General features: G+C 38.9%; 1 protein-coding gene across 1 annotated transcript in view; it reads right to left on the bottom strand.

Annotated features, from left to right (window-relative positions):
- Positions 1-16,464, bottom strand: part of APPBP2 (amyloid beta precursor protein binding protein 2) — a 52,916-nt gene extending 36,452 nt beyond the window's left edge. The window contains exon 1 of the mRNA XM_039255991.1: positions 16,041-16,464. Within this exon, the coding sequence (XP_039111922.1) occupies positions 16,041-16,178 (138 nt within the window). The 5' untranslated portion in view covers positions 16,179-16,464. The remainder of the gene's footprint in view (positions 1-16,040) is intronic.
- Positions 16,465-19,285: the final 2,821 nt, after the last annotated feature.

The following is a 19,285-nucleotide window of genomic DNA, read 5'->3' as shown; positions in this document are numbered from 1 at the left end:
TGTACATCTGTGAGACAGGGTTTATATTTCAAATCTTTCATCTGGATTACTGAAAAGGTTAGGTAGAACTGGCTTCTCCATTATCACTTTTGTCCTCTTCTAATTAACTGGCCACAAAGCAGCCAGACTGATCTTTTATTTTTTTAAATGTTTTATTTATTTCTGAGAGAGAGAGAGGGAGGGAGGGAGGGAGAGATGGCATGAGCAGGGGAGGTTCAGAGAGGGAGATAGAGAATCTGAAACAGGCTCCAGGCTCTGAGCTAGCTGTCAGCACAGAGCCTGACGCGGGGCTCGAACCCACGAACCACGAGACCATGACCTAGGCCGAAGTCGGACACTTAACCAACGAGCCACCCAGGCACCCCCAGAATGATCTTTTTAAAATGTTAATTATTTCATGTCATTCCTTGTTTAAAACTTTTCAATGGCAGCCTGAATGTGAACATAATTCAAAATCTTTAATATGGCCTACAAGTCTCCAAAAGTTATCTGACTCCTGCCTATTTTTCAAACCTCATTTTTTACCATTCTTTCTCCCTGTCTCCTACATTCCTGCCACATTAGCTTTCTTTTAGTTCTATCTCACCTCATATGAGTTTTGCACACATATGCTATTGTCTCCACATGAAGCAGGAGTACCATGATTCTTTGCCTAGTTAATCTGTAACTCTTTCTAATGGTCTCAACTAATTTGTCACTTTCTCACAGAGACCTGCTCTTTACTTCCCAATCTAAATTCTGTTCCCTGTGATACTTTCTCATGACACACTGTATTTTTCCTCCATATTAGCATTAAGCCTTGCACGCGCACATTCACTAACCTTGTTTAAACCTGTCACTCCATTACATTCTACACTCTATGAGGTAACTACTGTTACCACTACATCCCCAATACCTAGCACACTGCTGAGTATTAGATAGATATACATTCAATGCTTTCTGAATCCATAATCCAAATGGTAGTGATCTACTTTGGATGGAACTCAACCTCAGAAGAAACAAACAAACAAAATTCAAGACACAGTCTCTATTCTGAAGTTTATAGTTAGAGAATCAAGTATTTAGTATTGTTATTCTATCATTATTTATTGAGACTGCCCAAATTTATCTGAAGAATTTGACATTTTGGGAAAAACCCCAGCTTCATACATAGTTACTTCTTGTCTCCCAACCACATTGTGAGCACCTTAAAGAGAAATACTGATCAGGCATAATCTTATGTCCTTTCTCTATAGTACTCTGCATAGAATAGTGCTCATGCAATAAACTCTGAGAACAAATTTCAATGCAAACTTCATACACAAATGTACGCTAGTGATGAAGAATATAAATTACCAGCACCTAAATGGAAAAGTTAAGAACAAATTCTAAGTAATAGTTGCTTAAACTTACAGACAAAAATAGCTGCTTTCATTTAACATCTGATCTGATCTTTTACCACGTACCCTGGCGTTTTTAGTACATGAAACTTATGGCTTACCAAACCTGTTTTATCTTTGTCATTTTTCACATCAAAGGCAAGAAAACTACAGCTACGAATATTCTACTTATTTTTTATTAATAAATATCAGAACATTTGTGGAAGACACTGTGACTATGGTCATCACAGGAATACAAAATAAGAGCTGTTCTCTGAACTGAAACCAAAATTAGAATCTGTCAGAGCAGAAAAATAAGGCTCATAGATTATACAACGGAGGTAAGCAAAGTGTTTTAGCATCACAAATGAAATAACTACTCTAAGAAGAATTTCAGCTAAGTTTTGAAGAGGAACAGGAGTAAAGCTTCTGGCAATAGGGGCAGATAACAGCAACACATATGAAAACCTTCCAGCTCCTTTCCAAACAAAAGGAACTGCTGAATAAAGTATTAGAAAATAACTTTTGAATAAATAGCTGAGTTTGAAACCAAGAGCAAAAACTTCACAGCTGTCAAAACTCAAAAACAGCTGGGAAGAAAGAAAAACAGAATAGTTTATACCTCTGAATGGTTGTGAGTAGAGTACAAACACCAGATAGGAAGGAGTCCAGACAGCAGATCCTTGTAAGCAAAGGGACTTGGAGCTGAACGACCTACCTAAACCACGAATGAAAAAGTCAAGAACATCCACAGCCTTAAAAGTCTGCTGTGAAAAACTGAAACCTCAAACCTAAGACACATCATAGGTCTATGCAACCCCAATTCATATTACCTAAATGATTTACAGACCCCCAACTCAGAACCTAGTATTATTAAAAGCTGGTCTGAAATGAGTGAAACCCATGAAGTCCCCATAGAGACAAAGACTATAAAACCTATAGGAGGGATGATGAAAATGTTTTGTATCATGATTAGTGAAATCTAGGCTGCAGGAAAACTCTGTAGTGTCTATAAGACAAAGAATTATGTCTTTTTTTTAAAAATATTTTTATTTATTTCTAGGAGAGAGAGAGAGAGAGAGAGAGAGACAGCGTGAGCAGGGGAGGGTCAGAGAGAGAGAGGGAGATACAGACTCTGAAATAGGCTCCAGGCTCTGAGCTGGCAGCTCGAACCCATGAACCGTGAGATCATGACCTAAGCGAAAAGTCGGAGGCTTAACCGACTAAGCCACCCAGGCGCCCCAAGAATTGTCTTATAAACTGCAAAGATAAGAAAACAGACAGAAAGGGAACCTATAGATCAAAAAAGACTTAAGAGAGAGATCAACCAACAGCCAGCTTGTAGAATTTATCTGGATCCTGACCCACATAAGCAAACTGTAAAAATACATACAAATTTCACATCTGAAACTGAAAATCGAATAACTGGATATTCAGTAACAGTAAGAAATTACTATTAAAATTTTTAGGGGTTTTAAGTGTAAGATGGCTACTAAAACATTAAAAGATGAAATCATATGATGCCCAGATTTGCTTCCAAATACTAAAGGAAAGGGGGATGTGGTTAGAATAGATTTACCAAGACTGGCCAAAAATTGGTAACTGCTAAAGCTGGACAATGGACACACAGAAGTCCATTATTCTATCTACTTTTGTGTTTAAATTTTTTAATGAAAGGTTTTTAAAAAAGAATGTGTCCTTTATCTCTAAACAAACATATCCTTTACCTCTAAAATAAATGAAAGTAGCAATATTGTTTTATTTAATACACATGTACTATTTTCACTTACAAGATATATTTACTCTAAAAATTCTCTAATCTCAAAATTCATCTGAATGTAGCTCTGAAAAAAATCACATTGTAATATAACTTAATATTCATTTCCTTCGGTCTTATGTAAGTCCTGTAACTGATTACACTGGGGTCTCAGATTATAAATTCTTAACAGAACTAAAAGGTAAGTGCTTTCTTTTGAAGGTAAGTCAACACTTAAATGTCTTGGTTCTTATTAACATTTAATTTCTCAGCTGTTCTAAACTCATTGGTACTATGTCATACATGCCATACTTTTCTTTTTATTTAATACAACTGATCAACAAATGATTATTCTTATCTTGCAGGGCAAATGCTTTGCTTATTAGCAAGTAAGCCAAGAGGTTAATATGCTCATATTATTAAAAAGCACAAGAAACAGTTAACACTCAAATTAGAGGGCAACCCTTTACTAAAGTTTAAATATGCTGTCCACATATGAAAATGCTATTAGATCCACATTAAACAAGAAACAAAGGGTTTTTCCCAGTCATTGAGGATGAAATTAAGTCTAGCATCCAGATTCTCTAACTCTATCTTTCACTTGATAGGTCAATTGTGTAACTTACATGATTATGTTAATAGTGGAAGAGGCTACCATGATATAAATGATTAAAAAATTTGGTTAGTAGTAATAACTAACAATGATAACAATGATAACCAGCCATATGTAACTCAATACACGTCCATGATGTCTATACTTGGGTAAGAAGTTTCTCAGCTTCTCAAAGCTTCATTACCAATCTGTGGTGAAAATTAGGTCTATCCATGAGGCAGTAGAAAGACAGTAGTACAGTTCTAAGAAATACATTCTGACTTTATTAGGAAACTCATTTTGCTTAACCAACTTTAAACAATTTGTTTCCTCTGATTTCATAAGAATTACATGTTTTTAGAAAAATTAGAAAATATGGAAAATAATCTATAAAAAAGAAAAACATTCACTCAATTTTACCATCTAGAGAAAATCATTGTCATCATAATGACATAAAGCACATTTCTTTTCAGCCCTCTTTTTCATACTGATTTGCAGGTGCCTTGAGTATGTTTCATAAACTTTAATACTCCATTATGTGAATTAAAACCTTTTTCCATTTCACATTTTTAAAAATTTATATTTAAGAGAGAGAACATGCATGCAGAGGAGGGACAGAGAGAGGGAGAGAGAGAATCCCATGTAGGCTCCATGCTGTCAGCGTGGAGCCCAATATGGGACTCAATTCCACCATCCTGGGATCATGACCTGAACTGAAATCAAGAATCAGATGCTCAACTGGACTAAGCACCCAGGCGCTCCTTAAATTTCTTTGTTCTAACTGCACTAATTAGCACCTGAGGAATTTTGAATATGCAGTATACAGTTCCAGAAAGAAGTCTGAAAAGTCTTAATATTAAGAAAAAAAAAAATCTAGGGGTGTCTGAGTGGCTTAGTTCATTAAGCATCCAACTCTTGCTTTCGGCTTAGGTCATGATCACGCAGTCAGTGGGTCCAAGCCCCATGTCAGGCTCTGCACTGACAGTGTGGAGCCTGCCTGGTATTCTCTTTCTCACCCTCCATGTGCCCCTTCCCTGCTCGAGTGCACGTACTCTCTCTCAAAATAAATAAACTAAAAAAATAAAAACAAAAAACCTGAATGATACTCAACTATATTTCATTTAAGAAAAAAATCAGTCTGGAGTGCCTGGCTGGCTTGGTTCACAGAGCATGCAAAATCTTGATCTTGGGGTTTTAAGTTCAAGCCCCACATTGGGTATAGAGATTACTTAAATAAAATAAAATAAAATAAAATAAAATAAAATAAAAAGAAGAAGAAGAAGAAGAAAAAATCAGTCTGGCTTCAGTGGCCAAAAGAAACAACAATGACAACAATGATACTGATAATAGAAGATATCTTACTATAGTCCTGATTTTAATCAGAATGCTTTAAGTATTTCACCACTAAGTAGTCTTGTTTATATATATATATATATGTGTGTGTGTGTGTGTGTGTGTATCACCTTTAAAAAAAAAATACTTATTTATTTTTGAAAGAGACAGAGTATGAGCAGGGGAGGCGCAGGGAGAGGGAGACACAGAATTCAAAGGGCTCCAGGCTCTGAGCTCTCAGCACAGAGCCCGAGGTGGGGCTCGAACCTATGAACCATACATGACCTGAGCCGAAGTCAGAGGCTTAACCAACTGAGCCACTCAGGTGCCCCTATTACCTTTTGATTAAATATGTTTATAATGTCAATCTGTATTTCTTATTAAAAGTTTAAAGGGAGAGGGGCGTCTGGGTGGCTTAGTCGGTTAAGCGTCCGACTTTCGCTTAGGTCATGATCTCGCGGTTCGTGGGTTCGAGCCCCGCGTCGGGCTCTGTGCTGACTGCCAGCTCGGAGCCTGGAGCCTGTTTCAGTCTGTCACTCCCTCTCTCTCTGACCCTCCCCTGCTCACGATGTCTCTCTCTCTCCTAGAAATAAATAAAAAATATTAAAAAAAAAAAGTTTAAAGGGAGAGATGTTAGGTTTTTATATTATGATGATAGTTTCCCTGTCCTATTAATATGGTGAATTCAATTAATCATATTATGTTGATTAGCACTAATTAATGTTGTGGATTATTTAATTCTATTAAATCAATACTGGTTTATATTTATTATTTTATGTAGAAATTCTGCCTAATGATTCACAAGTGAGGTTTTCTAGAGATTTCCTTTTTGTTGCTACTTTAGGTTTAGGTATCAGTGTTATGCTGACCTGTTTTGTTTTGCTTTTTTGGGGGGGAAGGGAGAGGAAGAGAGTTCAAGCCCCATTCTCCTGCTCCCTCTGCCCGTTCCTGCTTGTGTATACACATACTCTCTCCCTCTCAAAATAAATAAAACTTTAAAAAATTAAATTTTACTTATTTTATGTATCAAAACAATACATGGTCATAAAAATCCAAGTATTAAAATAAAACAGAAAGGATACATGTGCAAAGTAAAAAGCAACTGCAATCCTATCCCTTGAATAAACACCATTAAAATTTTGTGTTCCTCTAGATTCTTTTCTTTTTTTTAAAAAATTTTTTTTAATGTTTTATTTATTTCTAAGAGAGAGAGAGAGAGAGAGACAGCATGAGCAGGGGAGGGTCAGAGAGAGAGGGCGTCACAGACTGAAACAGGCTCCAGGCTCTGAGCTGGCAGTCAGCCCAGAGCCCGACGCGGGGCTCGAACCCACGAACCGCGAGATCATGACCTAAGCGAAAGTCGGACACTTAACCAAGCCACCCAGGCACCCCTAGATTCTTCTTTTCAAGGCCCATAGACACAGATACATATATTCCCCTACTTTAAAATACACACACACAGTTGGTTAAGTATTTGACTCTTGGTTTCAGCTCAGGTCATGAGTTCACAGTTTGTGGGATAAGCCCCACATCAGGTTCTTCGCTGAAAGCACAGAGCCTGCATGGGATTCTCTCTCCTCCTCTCTCTCTGCCCTTCCCCCTCTCAAAATAAATAAATAAGCATTTAAAAAAAAAAATCACACCAACAGGACTATGTTATTCATACCTTTGTAAGCAGCTTTTTATTCTCCCCACTTGATACGTTCTGGCATCCCTACCTCAGCATATACAGCATTCTCATTCTTTATAACTGCAGTATGATATTCTACTCGTGTTTAATTAGTATACAATTTGTTTCCAATTATTGCCATCATAAACAATATTGTAGTGAACATCCCTAAACAGAATGTTCTCCACACTCACAAGCAATCCTGTAGGAGTAAACTCTATAAATGGTACTGTGGTTAAAGGGTATGAATGATTTCAACCTTTAAACTTCGACAGTCTGGTAAGTAAAGATGGATGTTATTTTTTTTTAAACCTTTCTACTGAAGCATAACATAGAGTGTACAACTCATATTTAAATGTAACACTCAACAGATTTTCACAAAGTGAACACTCATATAAACCAACATCTAGATCACAGAGTATTATCAGAATTCCAGGCACATCCCTTTGTGCCCTTGTGTAATCAATATCCTCCAAGGATAAGAAAAAAAAAATCCTCTCTTGACTTTCAACACTTTTGATTAAATTTGCTTGTTTTTGAACGTTAAATAAATGGGTGCCTGGGGACTGCAAGGTATTTTAAATTTGAGAGAAACAATATTCAGTATCTGTATTACACCATGCCAACTACTAGGCTGCTATATTCTTTTCAGTAATGTCTTATCTTTGTTAATAAGCTGCCATTTTCAGTGGCTAGAAAATGAGGGTGGTGGGTGTCCAATCTGATACCAAGATTTGAGAAGTTGTACAATGCTCAAAGTATATATCCCATTACTAATTGTGGTTATTTACCAATGAAGTAAAAATACCATTTTTTTCCCAATTTTTGTGCATTATTTTAATGGCTCTTAACTTGTTGGGACATAAATATTTCTAAGTTCTTCGTATCTACTACTTAATCAACAGAACTGTTAGGCATTTCTTTTGGCCTATGAATGCCATGAACCAAGTGCTGAGAAGGCAGAAAAGTCTGGGAGCCTCTGGTGTATATTCTTGTCATTGGTTTCTTATAGTATCACTTGTAAGCCAGGTGATACTGTGTCAAACAGTTGCAATTTGTTAATTTTCACTGCATAATATTCCATTAGGTGACTATTCCAGTATTCACTAATTCTACTGATGGGCATTTAGACAGTTTCCACTTTTTGGTTTTTATGATTAGTACTGCTGTGACCACTCTTTTGTGTGTATGACTTTAGAAAATTTAAATTCCAGTTAACATCCAGTGTTATATTAGTTTCAGTGTACAATACGGTGATTCAACAATTCTATATATTACTCAGTGCTCATCACAATGCATGTACTCTTGATTCCCTTCACCTATTTTAACTACCACCACACACCCATCTCCCCTCTGGTAATCATCAGTTTGTTTTCTATATTCAAAAGTCTCTTTTTTCTTTGTTCATTTTGAATGTTCTTAAGTGTACATTTTTTGAAGTGGAACTGCTGTGTTCCAGAGTATGTATATGCTCAGTTTTAGCAGACAAGGCTAGTTTTCCAAATTAGATCATCAATTTACACTCCCAATAACAATGTTTGAGAGTTCTGATTGCTCCATGGCCTAACATTGTTTTGTTTTGTTTCATGTAGTCATTCTGAAGAATGCACACTAAGACAGCAATTTCCTTGAGGACAAAACGAAGTTGAACCCCTTTCATGCAATCATGATTGCTTTCCAAACATTTGATTGGTCTTTTGAATATTTTCTTTTTAGGTACCTATTCAAGTTCTTTCACCATTAAAAAAAAAAAAAGGAGGGGTATTTTTCATTTCCTTAGTATTAGTTCTTTAGATGCAGGATGAGACTTTGATTAGACATGCGTCCTGCAAGTATATTCTCCCACTTTTCCCACCCTGTGCTTGGCTCTTCCCTATCTTAATGGTATATTTTAATGGCTAGATGTTCTTAATCTTAACGTCCAATTTATGAAATTATCTTGATGTTTGGGTCATTTCATAAATAAATCTTTGTTGACATAGTGAGAACTGTTTTCCTAAAAAACTGTTTTCTACATTTAGGTCAGCAAACCATCCAAAAATGATCACTGCATATGGTGTAAGGCAAAATCATGGTATTTTCCTTCCTATATGGATATATAATTGACCAGCACCATTTATTTGACTTTCCTTTCCCCACTGTACCACTGTGTTACTTTTATCATAAATCAGGTGATGTTATAGGTATCTGTTTCTGGACTATTGTATTCCATTAATCTATTTGTCCAACCATGTGCCAATGCCATATTAATCTTAATTGCTATGGCTTGATTCTTGGTAGTGTGAGTCCTCCAGATTTTCTTTCTTCTTCCTCATGATTGCTTTGGCTTGATTCTGCATTTCAGTTGAGCATCTTATGATGTTTACTGGCCATTCATATCTTCCTCTTCTGTGAGCTGGCTGTACAGGTCTTCTGAAAATGAGTTGGTTATTCTTCACATACTGATTAGTATTACATCTTTCTGAATTAGAAAATATGACCCTTATAAACATTAAAAACAAACAAACAAAAGGAGGGGGCACGGTACCTGGGTGGCTCAGTCAGTTAGGCATCCAAACTCTTGATTTTGGTTCAGGTCATGATCTCACGATTTGTGGGTTTGAGCCCTGTGTCAGGCCCTGCACTGACAGCTCTTGGGATTCTCTGTCTCTCTCTCTTTCTCTCTCTGCCCCTACCCTGATTAACCTATCTCTTGCTCTCTCAAAAATAAATAAATATTGGAAAAAAAAGAAAATACAACCCATCTGTCAAATGTTGTAATTTCCATAGTTTTTTTTAAAAAGTACTTACCTTTTCCCCCTACTTTTTTTATGTACTTAAAAGTATTGATTTCTTCTTTTCCTTTCTAGGTACTGGTTTCATGCTTAGAAAAGTCTTTCCCACAACAAGATGGCATAACAGTGTTTGCAAAATGAGTAATGGAGGACTTCATCTTTTACGTTATTTTTATGTTTGACATTTTAAATTTATTTTTAATTTTTTAATGTTTATTTTCAGAGAGCGAGAGAGCAAGCAAATGCACATGCACACACGAGTGAGGTGAGGGGTAGAAAGAGGGGGAGAGAGAGAATCACTTGGGGCTCAAACCCAGGAACCTTAAGATCATGACCTGAGCTGAAATCAGGAATCAAATGTTTAACTGAGCCACCCAGGTGCCATATAATGTTTGACATTCTTTAAATTTGTAAAGCACCTTAATAATTTCTTTAAAGAAGAAATTTCAGTCATTTCCCACTACAAGATATTGACCCAATAACTTACTCTGAAACTTGTATGATTTCATTTGCCATATTTAAATCTTTAATACATCTGGAAGTCATTTTAAAATATAATGTGAATATATTCCCCCAAATACCAGTTGTCCAAGGTACTTTATTTTCCCCTATTAAAATACAGCATCCTTGGGGCACCTGCGTGGCTCAGTTGGTTAAGTGCAGCTCAGAGCCTGGAGCTTGCTTCAGATTCTGTGTCTCCCTTGCTCTCTGCCCTCTCCCTGCTTGCTACAGGCGCTCTCTCTCAAAAACAATAACATGTTAAAATACAGCACTGTCTCTGGGATGCCTGGGTAGTTCAGTCAGTTAAATGTCCACCTCCTGATTTTGGCTCGGGTTATCATCTCATGGTTTGTGAGTGCAAGCCCTGAGTTGGGCTTTGTTTTGACAGTAAGTAGCCTGATTGGGATTCTCTCTCTCTCCTGTCTCTATCCCTCCCCTACAATCTCTCTCTTTCTCTCAAAATAAACAAACCTTAAAAAAATTAAAATATAGCACTGTCTCTTTATTATTTAACAATGACAAAAAATTTTTAATGCTTATTTTAATTTTGAGAGAGAGAGAGACAGAGCAAGAGTGAGGGAGGGACAGAGAGCGAGGGATGTACAACATCTGAGGCAGGCTCCAGGCTCCAAGCTGTCATCAGAGCCCGATGTGGGGCTCAAACCCACAAACTGCCTGACCTGAGCTGAAGTTAGCTGCTTAACTAACTGAGCCACCCAGGTGCCCAATATCATTTAACAAATTCTGAAATGTGCTTTCACTTCTATTTAGACGTCTACTATGTTCTATAAATCAGCTGATCTCTCTGCTGTTCCTGTGCCAATGCTACATAGTTTTAAAATATGTAGCTTCCTAGGGCGTCTGGGTGAGTCAGTTGGTTAAGCATCTGACTTTCGATTTCTGCTCAGGTCATTTCAGGATCAAGATGAAGTCCCACATCAGGCTCTGTGCTGGGTGTGGGGTCTGCTTACGATTCTCTCCCTCTCCCTCCCTCTGCTGTGGTGCACACACACTCTCTCTTTCTCTCTCAAAAATCAATAAATAAAATATGTAGCTTTCTAATATACTTGACTATATTATAATACACATCTCTCCTAAGTATTGTGCATCTTCAAAACTTCTTTGACTCCTTTATTCTCATGTAAGAGAATTCTCCAGATGAACTTCATATTTAATCACTTTCCCATACCAGTAAAGTTTTGAGTATCTGATTCATATATCAGATAAATTCAGAGCTTAAACTGAGATGAGTTTACATTATAACATATTACCTTACAATCCAGAGATACACGGTATGATGGGCTATTTATGTTCTTTAATCCCTTCCTCCATAAAATTTTAGCTCTCAATTTATTAATCCCAAGAGCTCATTATATGAAAAGATTATTAACTCTTTGGCTGTCAAATACGTTGCAAGAATTTATTTTTTCAGTTTGTTACCAGACATTTTTAAAAGATTATCAAGAATGTTAGTTGAGCTTTATATAGCTATACAACAAAAATATATAATAGAAAAAGAAAAAATTAACCCTAATACCAAGTCAGGCATTAATTTGTATGATTTTTAGCATGAGACAAAGCCAAAATCATTGAGGTAAAGACTAAAAATAATAAATTGATGGGGCGCCTGGGTGGCTCCGTTGGTTAAGCATCTGACTTCGGCTCAGGTCATCATCTCACAGTTTGTGGGTTCAAGCCCTGCACTGGGCTCTGGGCTAGCAGCTAGCTCAGAGCCTGGAGTCTGCTTCAGATTCTGTACTTCCCTCTCTTTCTGACCCTCCCCTGATCACGCTCTCTCTCTCTCCCAGAAAAAAAAAATTTTTTTTTTAAAAATAAATTGAGGCGCCTGGGTGGCTCAGTTGGTTAGGCATCTGACTTTGGCTCAGGTTGTGATCTTGGCCTTTGGTGAGTTCAAGCCCTGCATCAGGCTCTCTGCTACCAGCACAGAGACTGCTTCAGATCCTCTGTTCCCACCTCCTCAGCCTCTCCCTTGCTCATGCTCTCTCTCTCTAAAAAATATACAAGCTTAAAAAAAAAAAAAGACTAAAAATAATAAGTAGAACACACTGAGGCGCCTGGGTGTCTCAGCCAGATGAGCATGAGACTCTCAATTTCAGCTCAGGTCATGATCCCAGGGTCATGGGATTGAGCCCCATGTCAGGACTTCATGCTCAGTGTAGAGCTTGCTTAAGATTTTCTCTCTCTCTCTTTTTCTCCCTCTCTCATTCCCTCTCTCTTTTCCCCCTCCCCCCTCACTTCAACCCCACTCGCAAACAGGCTCTCTCTCTCTCTCAAATTAAAAAACAAAAGAAAATTTAAAAATAAATAAATAGAACACATTACTGAAACACCTCACCTAGCTAATACTTAACTCTATGGCCAATTTTGTAATTGGAACAGGACACGAAACAGACCAGTCAGCAGTTAAAAAGATCATAAACTTCATCCTTTAAAAACCCAGCTCTTCACTCTATGTTTGCTTTCACTTGGTACACAACTTTACAATTCATTCTATTTATCTTTCCATTCCCATACTTAAATGGTTGAGCACTCCTGGTTGAAAGCTATTGAGATTCAAAGACATTATTTTGTAGCGTATGGATTTTTATTGAACCATCTGTACCACCTGTGATTTTTTAAAGTTTTTAAAAATTTTATTATTTTCTCCATCTGTCACTTAAAAATTTTTATTTTTATTTTTGAGAGAGAGAGAGAGAGAGCGTGCACAAGAGCATGAGTGGGGAAGGGGCAGAGAGAGACACAGAGAGAGAGAGAGAGAGAGAGAGAGAGAGCGCCGCAGAATCCAAAGCAGCTCCAGGTTCCAAGCTGTCAGCACAGAGCCTGATGTGGGGCTCAAAACTCACAAACTGCAAGATCATGACCTGAGCTGAAGTCGGAAGCTTAACCGACTGAGCCACCCAGGCATCCCTCCACCTGTCACTTTTTAAAACAAATTTTTAATAAACTTCCCTTCCTGTATACATCAACAGCATTTCTAACTTCAGTTTAACTTCCCTACATAGAAACCACCACTCCCATCCCTCTCAGCAGATGATCTTACCTCCTTATTCAGGACAACCATTCTTTGCAAACTTAGCTATGCTGATACTTTAAGTCCCTAACTTGTTCCATTTGATCTTAGAGACACAAGTACTCTTTCCCCAACTACAATGTAAGACCAACACTTTAATTTACACATGGTGAAGGAAGAGGCAAGACTCATTAATTAATTCTCCAGTTCCAAGACTCCGCTCCATAATTCATTTCTCTCCTAACTTAGACAATTAAACTCTCATTCCATTTTGGTTTCTGCCATTCAGCCAATATATTCTAATGTCGTCCTCGCTTGAAAAAAAAAAAACAAAAACCCTAGGGCGCTTGGGTGGCTCAGTCAGTTCGGCTTCCGACTTCAGCTCATGATCTCAGGGTTTATGAGTTCGAGCCTGGCACTGGGCTCTGTGCTGACAGCTCAGAGCCTGGAGCCTGCTTCAGACTGTCTCCCTCTCTCTCTCTGCCTCTTCCCTGCTCATATTGTCTCTCTCTCTCTCTCTCAAAAATAAGTAATTAAAAAAAAATCCCTTTGCCCTTTCTACCTATCAACACCTTTCTCCTTTCCCTTCCTTACTTAGGGAGCAGTCAGTATGCTTACTTCACCTTCCATTCATTCCATAACCCCATCTCCTAACACTTTATGACTGTGACTTTACGACTGTGACTTCGCCTGAAGCTACTCACAAAAATTAACACAGGACACTGGACTACAACAATCAAGTGGTACTGGGTATTTTTTTTGGTTCCACAAATACTATAATTTTGTCTATGACTATGCCTATTGATGGAAGTTGGGACTGCTGAAGGAATCTGATTATGAATTTCTCCCTGGCTCTAAATTGGATAATTGGAAACTATAAGCATTCTTTTTAAATGCTCACAAATTAGGCAAGGGGTGAGTATCTTATATTTATTTGCATTAAAATGCTTAAAACGTATTTTTATATTTATGCACCAAAATGGTGTTTGAAATCAAGAAAAGTTCCTTATATTTCTATCAAAGATTCAAGTCCAGGGAATTAGTTCTATAAACATCTTTCATCAAAATAATCTATTACCTCAAAATGCAAAATCTTTTCAAGCAGGAAGGCAAGGAAGGTAGGAACTAGATACTAAATATTAGACCCTGATTAAATTACTTAACTTTCTCACCTTTAATACAGGGTTATACCTTACTCTACAGTTTAACTATGAGGATTAAACACAACGTGTAAAAGCACTTAGCACAGTTCCAGGCACATGTTAAATACCTTCCTTCACTTTAGCATAATGCCACACTCCAAGATACATAAAAGTATTTACAAGTAAAAGTATACCAAAAGGAAACAACATTAAAACTTTGTAAACTATTTGAAATAGGAAATGTGGCAAAAGCACCATCTGTGTATACAAATAATAATCTTCAAATGAAAAGCTTCCATTAGAAGCACAAGTTACTAAAAGATGTCCAAGTATTTTGTGAGAATTCAACTATTAAATGTACTTTCCTTGACTTGCAATGTTCTCCTCTAAGAAGTGTAAAAGATTACATAAAATTTAATAAAATGGACAGAATAAGCATATACACAAAGCTGTAGTTTCTCAGGTTGAGAAAGACAAATCTAAACTCACCCATCCTTGGGAGGAATGGATCTCAAATATACAAAGTTTCCTTAGATACACACAAAGCAAATCAATGTATCAAAGGGATTTGAATGAATTTTTCTCTACCTTGGGGGCCAAATAATAAAATGAATAACCAAAATAAATCCTCTTCAAATATTTATGGGGGAGGAACCATTTTAATTGTTAGAACTGTTGTAAAGCAGCTGGATTTAAGAGAATGTAGCAATTCAGTGCCTTTCTGAAAAAATACTCTGGGGTGGAGAAAGTAGGCCATCTTCCCAATAGAACAACTACCATAAAACCCCATACATATATAAGAACATACACATCTGTTAAATATCAACTTACACTGTGTTCATGCCAACTTACTAATTAAAAGAAAGTATTTAAGATCTAAAAAATAAGTCCTACTCCACTTCTGGTCACATTTGCACGGGTGGCTACTGGAGAGTAGGAGTTACCTACGCAGATCCAAGGCAATGAGGAGTGAAGAATAAACCCACTGTTCACATTCAAATGTAGGGGGAGAAGAAAAGGGTGGCTCCGAGACAACAAAGTATCTCCTCCCTCTGTAAACACTGCAAAAACTGTCCACGTCTAAGACACTTGCCCCTGAAACTCCTTGGAAAAGTGACTTGGGAGACTTTTTGTTCAGATATCTGAGGGGGAGCTATTTAGGAATGCTGCAAGATTGCAACTTTCAAATACATGAACGTAACTTAATTTCTAAAGTATTTTTTTCTTTCAAGAAAGATTTTCCCCTTTCTTTTCAAATAGTTTATCAAGACTCACATATAAACGAAATCCCAATTCAACCCTAAATATAAACAAAAACCAAAGTTTTAAAAATATGCCAATAAAGCACGCAACTACTTCTACTAATTCCTCAACTCCCACTCAATTAGGAACGAAGAAAACGAAGCAGAAAAAAAGATGCTTGGCAAGAGGGGCGGCAAGAGAAAGCAAGAAGGGGTGTAAGAACAGAGCAAAAAGTTCAGCTGATGCTGACACTGAATCTGGGTAAGAAAGGGAGAAAAGGAGAAAATGTCCGAAGACACAGGCTAGAAGTAAAGGACTGAGTGGGACAGGGGAGCAACAGAGGAAGTCCAAGCAAAAGGCCTACCCAAGGTGGGGGGGGGGGGCACAATGTAGGGGGGAACACCAAAAAACGGAGAGAGCTTCATTAGGAAGAGATACCAATCAAGGCCCAAGAGCTTGAGAGACCGAGGATATGGAAACAGATTATTCCTATCCTGGCAATCCCGAGACCGTTTCCAGACGTCTGGGGAGGCGATCCTGCTACGAGGGGTGAGGGGTTAACTGCAGGGGTTCGCAGACGTGGAAGGGGGTGCGGCCCCAGGGGTTGCGGCAGGGGAGAGGAGAGCAGGCCCACGGCCCGTACCTTGTAGTAAACATCGAACTGGATGTTCTCGGGCAAGGAGCGGATGTCTCGGCGGGAGCGGATGTAGTTGTCCACGACAGCGGAGATGGCGGTGTTATACAGAGTCTCTGGGATCCACTCTAGTTCCACGGCCGCCATCTTCCTTCCCTCCTCCTCCGCCTCCTCCGCCTCCTCCTCCCGAAGGCCCCCGCCTCCCTCCGTAGCGAACTCCTCTGCGGCCCCGGAGGATTCGGACGGGCGGCGGCAGCCACGCGGGCACACGGCAGAAGCGCACGGCCACCCTGCTCCTCCGGGGCGAGCCGTAGGGCAGCAGCGGCGCACGCAGGCCTGGGTAAACAGCGGGGCACGGGGGCATAGAGAGCCAAGCCCAGGCCTCACATTCCGGGTTTGAGAGAAACCCGGGTTCCGTCCCAGCACCGAGCTCTGCAGGGGCGGGGCTGCGTGTACGGCGTCATGACGTCAGCGCACGCCGACGCGCCGGAGGGAAGGAATGCGGCAGGCGGAAAACTTGGGAAGAAAGAGCGGTGATTCTTTTTGCAGAGAATGTCCTTTCCGAAGCGGCCAGAATTGGGTGGGTGGGGGTGGACTTTTCACACCAGGACAAGCAACTCTGTAGCGTTCCCAGTTGCGGGCGCGTCAGTCCTGCCTCGGGAGTTCTTACGCATGGACCGTATCGCGGCTCAGGAGAAGTTTGGATCCTGCACAAAAATGCACAATATCAGTACGTTGAGAATTATGCACTCAGGGAATTTACATGGGTCTCAACACCCTTCCTTAGACTCGGGTCCTTAAGCCAAGTTACGAACCTTTGGTCCAGGAACTAAGAGTCGGCATAGGTCACTGTATAACTAACTACTTGCATTTTTGAACTTTTTACCAGATTTTATTTTCCCAAAGGAAAGAATTTCTTGTTTAGAAAAAAAATAAGAAAAAGAACTCCTGCTGTAGAATTTGGTAGGAAAGTTAGCCTGATTATGGAATTACAAATAGTGGTGAGAAGAAAAGGGCTAATTGCTGGCTGTGTCAGGGCTCAATGGTAAGAAAAAATCAAGATTTCTATTTTCTCTCATAATTCTAGTCCCAGCCTCAGGGGATTGTTGAATAATTGAGAATACTTGTTGCAGCTCCCTTCCTTGCTCAGCATGAGCACCTGCTATTTATGTAACTTAATTTTCTAAGTCGGCCATCTCAAGAACTTTATGCATATCTTTCTGCTCTAGGAATTTAACAAGGAAGTTACTGGCCATAATTGATGACACTGTCTCATAGTCACTCTATAACAATGCAAAACGTGAAGACAATAATGATTATATGTCCTGACATTTAGAACTAAAGGAATTGGAAGTGGTTCTTGCAGTTCACCTTGGTATTTCTATGCTAAATGTCTAAAATGGCAAAAAAGAAACACACTTAGCTCTTTGCTCCGTATATACCAGTTCTATAAACCACCAACGTAGGAAAGCTCTGGTTGGCCTTAAGGTAGGGTTGCAGACTTAACAAGTAAAAAAATATATATAAATGCTCAGTTACATTTTAATTTCAGATAAACAATGAATGGTTTTTTTTTTTTTTTAATTTATTTCTAGGAGAGAGAGAGAGACAGCGTGAGCAGGGGAGGGTCAGAGAGAGAGGGAGTCACAGACTGAAACAGGCTCCAGGCTCCGAGCTGGCAGTCAGCACAGAGCCCGACGCGGGGCTCGAACCCGCGAACCGCGAGATCATGACCTAAGCGAAAGTCGGACACTTAACCGACTAAGCCACCCAGGCGCCCCAAACAATGAATGGTTTTAAATATAAATATGCTGTGTACAGTAGTTTTATGCACCCATTTCAAGTTACTCTAGCACATCACTTTCTTCAACAAATTCTGCAGCAGGAGTTCTTAGATCTTTTGAGGCTTTTTGGACCTTTTTCCACAAAAATGTATAATTATCCATATATTATCCATGCAAATGTTGCATGGGACATACTTATACTAAAAAAAGTCATTGTTTATCTGAAATTCACATTTAATTAGGCATCTGTATTTTATCCAGCAACCCTACCTTAAGGGATACATGAATCCCCTGAAATTGAATGCAGATGTTCTAGGACATTTTAGCTAAATCAAGACCTTGCCTCAGGTCCTATAAAAAGGTTAAGCTGTGTCAGACACACTTACTGATTGCTATATGGACCTTAGATGCTGCTGGGCAGTTAGACATCAAAAATGTATGTAAACAGAGGGCTCTCTATGGACAAACAGACCTCTTGATATCCCTTCTTCATTGTTTTGAGATTGAAAGTTATTAAAATGTGTTTGATGGACTGGAAAAGCCCTGACCAAGGGTGACAGATTGCCTTGGGGTGACCAATGGTCCCCAAGAAACAATTCAATAGGAGGATTGGAGGAGTCAGGACCAATAGTTGGCATCTGTACTAAGCATCAAAGGGGAGCATTGACTCCAGAACTAAACCCATCTGCAGGTTTGTGCCCTCAAGAACTGGCTTAATAAAGAAACCAGTGGAAACTAGTCTATTTTTGTTGCACATTACCATCAACTGAGGGAAGAAAGGTTCTCCCTTGAGCCTAGAAAATTAATGAGTCCCAGCAGAACTGGATTTGAACTCAATAATTATATAAATATTGTCTTGCCATATATTGTACAATAGCATAGCATCTGAGTTTTCAGTGGTCAGGGCCAGATCATAAAGGGGCTTATATGTGATACTCATGGCCTGGGACTTTATCTTCGAAATGATAGGGAATCCTTAAAGGATTGTAAACAGGGAAGTAAAAGGATCAGATTTATGTGTCAGAAAGAAGACAGCAATCATCTATGATGGAAGAGCCAGAAGGTCCATAATCATGCACTCTTAGCTGTAGGAGGGTAGAATACAGCAGAGGCTTACTAAATTGTCATGACCACCTATACATTTGATGGACAGATGTCCTTTGTTACAAAGCTCCAAACTTTGTCACAAAGTTACCCCTACAGTACACCAAATCATCTTTAAGCCTTGGTAGCCTCAAATTTGGCAGGAGGCTTTCTAGCATACAGAGCTATATGAGGCATGAACTTGGTCCAGAAAGAATCCTAAGAAGCAATCTACATCATGACCATTTTTAAATTGGAATTACACCCTTAATTGAGTTGTGGGGTCTAAGTATCTTCCTTTTGAATCTGGTTAGATTGTGTCTGCTTCAACAAGTAGAGTCCAGCAGAAGTGATGCTAGGTCAGAAAGCCCATACAGAATCCACTTT

This window comes from Hyaena hyaena, unplaced genomic scaffold (assembly GCF_003009895.1).
Source record: "Hyaena hyaena isolate Hyena2069 unplaced genomic scaffold, ASM300989v1 scaffold_553, whole genome shotgun sequence".
NCBI lineage: Eukaryota > Metazoa > Chordata > Mammalia > Carnivora > Hyaenidae > Hyaena > Hyaena hyaena.
The sequence above is the reverse complement of the archived record's forward strand: the minus strand, read 5'-3'. Positions and strand labels throughout refer to the sequence as shown.